We start from the raw sequence: 5601 nt of genomic DNA on the forward strand, positions 1-5601 counted from the left end.
TTTAAAATTATATAGTATGGAAACCTTTTTTTATGTAGAGGTGCAGTGCAGTAAGAAACATATATGTAGGTAGCTGCCAGTGTGAAGGCACGTGTATCCAGTAGTTCTCCACCACCATCGCTGTTGCACGCTCCTGGAGGCCCGCCAACGTTTGTCAGCTTCTGCTCCCTTCTTCCTCCATTGTCGTTACTCTCTCTGTCGCCATGCTTTTTGCTGTAAACATATCCCTATCTTAGGAAAATCTTCTACTAAAAAAAAAAAAAACTTAAAATCATGATTATAGAAACGGTCTCACGATCTAAATTGTGCTACAACACAACATTTGTACATGGAAGATCTCACAATTTTTCTGAAAAATTCGTGATTGGGAAGGAAATAACATGTTTTGGTGCTTTGAAGGAAACCAGTTATGGAAAAGCTGACGTGTAGAGGGTGGTGGTACGCGCACACAAAGATGTATTCCATATGCGTGCTGCACACACTCCCACCATGGGCCAAGTTCACGAAGGAAGTCCCCCACCTCATGCAAACACATCACAAGATTGAGATGGCACGTGACATGGTGACACTCACACCATTCTTTACCATTAAAATAATCCAAAAAGGGGTAACTTTTATTCGTCAACGTCTCTTGTCGCTGCACTGATAAGATTCCAACGCCATGTCTGGGAACACGGAAGAGCAGCCATTGTTGCCGGACTCCTTGCAGGAAGAAGAGGAGCTGCAAGAAACAGCCTACGAATCCTCGGAGAAGATCGTGGTCGTGGGAATCGACGAGTCCGGTAGCGAGGACAATTGGGGGAGAGTGCCTCCTTTCTCCTGGAAGAAGCTATGGCTCTTTACTGGGCCGGGTTTTCTCATGAGCATAGCGTTTCTGGACCCGGGCAACCTCGAGGGAGACCTTCAGGCCGGAGCTATTGCCGGCTACTCCCTGCTGTGGCTTTTGATGTGGGCAACGGCCATGGGCCTCTTGATCCAGCTCCTCTCCGCCCGCCTCGGCGTCGCCACCGGGAAGCACCTCGCTGAACTCTGCAGGGAAGAGTACCCTGCGTGGGCCCGGATAGTGCTTTGGATCATGGCCGAACTCGCTCTCATTGGTTCTGATATTCAGGAGGTTATTGGAAGCGCTATTGCCATCAGGATTCTCAGTCGTGGGGTTGTGCCCCTTTGGGCGGGGGTCGTCATCACTGCTCTTGATTGGTAATTTCGTTCCTCCAATGTTGTATTTGTTTGTGTTGTGCGTGTTACTGTAATTTTCAAATTGCAGAACTACTATTTATGTCTATGTACTTACCGCATTTTTTTTATTGCGATATTTGCCTAAATTCCTTCCTTCACTAAGTTGTCAGAGATGTTGATAGGGCGTGTCCCAGCCATAATAAATTATGGGTTGTTCTGTCGCTGGGGTTGGTTTATACATATGATTGCTATTTAAGTTCAAAAGCGAAGTTGAACTCATCATTGTATTTTTTTTTGTTAAGGAGATATTGTACAGATATTAGGAAATATAAGGTATTGGCCACTATCGAGAATAGATTCTACCTGGTTATGTTTATTTTCCCAAAAAATAATTATCAAAATGCTTGGACCTCTCTCCTACCCTAGCATTTTTTGTTATGTTTTACTATGTCTGCCTTTAGGGTAATCCAAAATTAAACATGGGTACATGTATATTTTGTTGCCTTTTTGTAGTTTTATTTTTCTCTTTCTTGAGAACTATGGTGTGAGGACACTGGAAGCTCTTTTTGCTGTTCTCATTGGTGTGATGGCAATCTCGTTCGCGTGGATGTTTGGTGAAGCAAAGCCCAGTGGCAAGGAACTGCTTCTTGGTAAGGAATTTTAACACATTAGTCATTACAAGTAAAGTGTCAGGTCCCTTTTGTTTTGAATCTCATGGAGGGTTTGATTTTGTATCTGCAGGCGTTTTGATTCCAAAACTCAGTTCCAGAACTATACAACAGGCTGTTGGAGTTGTGGGGTGCCTTATTATGCCGCACAATGTGTTCTTGCACTCTGCTCTTGTTCAGTCAAGGCAGGTTGACCGCAGCAAGAAAGGCCGGGTTCAAGAAGCTCTTAATTATTACTCTATAGAGTCCACCCTTGCCCTTGTTGTCTCCTTTATCATAAATATATTTGTCACAACAGTGTTCGCTAAGGGTTTTTATGGTTCTGAACTTGCAAACAGCATTGGTCTTGCAAATGCAGGACAGTATCTTGAGGAGACATATGGGGGTGGACTGTTTCCAATTTTATACATATGGGGTATTGGGTTATTAGCAGCAGGTCAAAGTAGCACTATTACTGGTACTTATGCTGGACAATTCATCATGGGAGGTTTTCTAAATTTGAGATTAAAGAAGTGGATGAGGGCATTGATTACTCGAAGTTGTGCAATAATCCCAACCATGATAGTTGCTCTTTTATTTGACACCTCCGAGGGATCGTTAGATGTTCTGAATGAGTGGCTCAATGTTCTTCAGTCAGTTCAAATCCCCTTTGCACTTATTCCCTTGCTTTATCTGGTGTCAAAGGAGCAAATAATGGGCACTTTCAGAATTGGCTATGTTCTCAAGGTATATATGTTGTCATTCAATCTGCATTTTAATCTCACTGGTCACTTATGTGATGCTACTATTATTTTATGTATGTGATAATGGACTTTATGATGCCAACTTAATTCATTTTGCACGAGATTGCTGTCTGTATATGCTTATATTGTTTGGTCAATGGTATCAAACTTCAAATTTAACTAGGAAGGATATAATTTAGAAATTACACGATATATAGATCCTTTTTCTTCTTGGTTTTGGAGACAATTTAGAACTTACTCAATCGACCCCTTATCTCTTTGCAATTTCGAGTTTGATTCTGAACAGACAAATTAGTAGGCTTGATTTTACTTTCCTGCCTTGAGAATTGGAAAATGTGTGATGGACTACTACCGTTCCATCTTTTCCTTTTATGATCATACGTATGAGGGAATGTTTTTTATCTTGCAAATGACTATCCCGTGTCATTATAAGTACATAAAGTACCACGGAGTTTTTTTTAATCCTTTTTGTTACTTGTCATTGTAATAATGATTTGTTCAATATGAATGTTATGCAACATAATAAATATTCCTGCTGCTGGAAACGGCACAGATGACAGCATTGATATCACTTTGTTGCAGAAAAGTATGCATCGGTTCTTCCTCTTTTCTCGAGGGCGTTGTTTCTCTTTTTGTCCTCATTTATTTCAAGTTGTCATTAAATGACTTAATGCGTCATTAGTATATTTATACATGAAGACCACATACTTGAAATAGTCGATCATTCACTTGCATGCAAGGTTTGCTTCATGCGCAAAAGCAGGCATAATTATTTTTGTTGCAGAATTTGATTGTGTTAGAAAAATAATATAGTGTTGGGGGATATAGTGGAAAATAGGGGATGGTGTCACTTCCTTTCCTTCATTCTGCTGGGTCTATGACTGTGGAGTGTATGTATTGTTATTTTGGATATTCTTTACAATCGAACTCTAACGAGCAATATTTCAAATCTATGAAAGAACTCCCACTTGAATTCTTTGTCTGTAACAATTTGGAGAAACAGATGCCCCATTTGATACTGATTTGCATTTATTAATGTAAGAAGATAATATCTGTCTCTGTTGTATTACCTGGGAAGGTAGATAGGTTGACATACATTTTGATAATATAACTTTAGGTATAGTAGACAAAATATACGTTTTAAAGTTTTGCGTCTTTCCTGTCATTGCTCTTTTGGATCTGGTGAATTGATGATGTGCGTTTTCTCCATTGAACTTTCTCAGAGCTTTTTGGCTTTTAAAGGATTTTCTGTGGATCTTGAATGCATTTATTTGGTTTCTGTCCCTGTTCGTAGTCTGTTCTGATTAAGTACTGAATTGACTTATGACATGGATGCAGATTACATCATGGCTTGTGGCTGCTCTGGTGATAGTGATTAATGGCTATCTTTTGACGGAATTCTTTTCCTCCGAAGTTAATGGTCCCTTGTTTGGCGCTGTAGTGGGTGCAATAACTGCTGCATATGTTGCATTCTTACTATACCTTATATGGAGGGCCATTGCTTTTTACCTTGGCAAAGCATAATACGACCAAAGACAAATTGCTCATTCAGAGAGTTAAGTGATCAATCTTTAAATATGCAGAATAGCAAGTGTGGTCCATTTTCTCGCAATTGTTATTAGTATGACTAGTCGATGCATTGGGGGCTGGCACCTTACTGTTTGCCTGTAACTATAAACTATGGCAGATGGCAGAGTAGATTTTAGCACTGTGTAATGTGTTACTGTCCAATTTTGTTGTCAAAATGCCTTGGAAGAACACTAATTAGTTGAGGCAACCTTCGAGGCTCAATGTGTAAGCAATCAAAGTAGTTCTTTTCTTTTTCTTTTCCTTGCTCATGTTCATATTCTATCCGGCAGGAGCTGTGATAAATAAGATTATACCAAATAATCAAAGCTACTTGGTAATATAATCTTTTTAAAGCTACTTGGAACACTTCGTGGTTTTCAAGTTTAAGGTGTCTAACAACCAAGCCAAGTACAATACCCTAGCAGCAAAACTGACAGATTTGGGAGTACAAAGGCTGAAATTCAAGACCAGCTCACAACTAGTGGTTGGCTAATTACAGGGAAGTTATCAAGTCAAAAATGACTTGTTTTACCAGTATACTATCACAAGGTGACATAGCTGATGAAAGAATTGGAAGAAGCCACCATTAAGTATAGTCTTTGAATGGAGAACATTCGAGCAAACCTGTTATCCGTTCTAGTAGAAGGAAAAGAAAAAAGGCAGTTTAAAATCGTGATAAAACAAGTGTTAACAAAGCCCATGATCAACAAATGTATGAGAACTTCCATGACTGATCCAAATGATTGGAGAATAAAAATTTATGCCCTATTGAAGAACTAGGAGGACGATCGGTCAATTAAATCGACAGATGCTAAGAGGATCACTCGTTTTGTTACGATCAATGAGGACCTCTACAATAGAGAATTTTTTATGCCCCTCCTCAAGGGTTTGTCCAAGAAGAAACTTAGTATGTGATGGATAAGTTACACAACGATGTTTGTTGTATACACACCGATTGACGAGTTATGAAGGCACGAGTATTGAGCATGCTACTTTTGGCCGACGATGGAGGCCGATTGTAATAAATTTGTCGAAATATGTAATAGATACCAAGAGCATGAAAATGACATCAAGGAGCCTTCTTTTGAACTTCACAACATTGTCTCCCCCTGACCATTTGTGTAGTAGGGAATTGACATAATTGGTCTGTTTTTTTGTCAATAGGACTTAGAAGAAGTTCACATATGGTGTCAGATCTAACAGTGTAATTTACGAGGCAACACACCCGTCCATCGCCAACTGTCTTATTTTCAAGGACGAGCCAGATGTAAGGGTTCATGAAGCATAGACACACAACCATCCATCACCAATGATTATATTTTCAAGGTCTTGAGTAAACTCTTTTCACTTGTGGTCTTAACTCAAGGTCAAGGTTTGGTGGCCTATGTATTGTATATATATCACACAGATCAAAATAACATGATTAATCGTCCAAGCATGAA

At 39.6% G+C, this 5601-nt stretch overlaps 1 protein-coding gene across 1 annotated transcript; it reads left to right on the plus strand.

Annotated features, from left to right (window-relative positions):
* Nucleotides 1-348: 348 nt before the first annotated feature.
* Nucleotides 349-4426, plus strand: LOC106769416 (metal transporter Nramp3). The gene is made up of 4 exons (XM_014655027.2): nt 349-1200; nt 1693-1829; nt 1921-2573; nt 3929-4426. Exons 1-4 carry the CDS (start codon nt 662-664, stop codon nt 4112-4114), a joined length of 1515 nt encoding a protein of 504 aa, XP_014510513.1. The 5' UTR covers nt 349-661; the 3' UTR covers nt 4115-4426.
* Nucleotides 4427-5601: the final 1175 nt, after the last annotated feature.

This window comes from Vigna radiata, chromosome 7 (genome assembly GCF_000741045.1).
Source record: "Vigna radiata var. radiata cultivar VC1973A chromosome 7, Vradiata_ver6, whole genome shotgun sequence".
In the NCBI taxonomy this organism is placed as follows: Eukaryota; Viridiplantae; Streptophyta; class Magnoliopsida; order Fabales; family Fabaceae; genus Vigna; species Vigna radiata.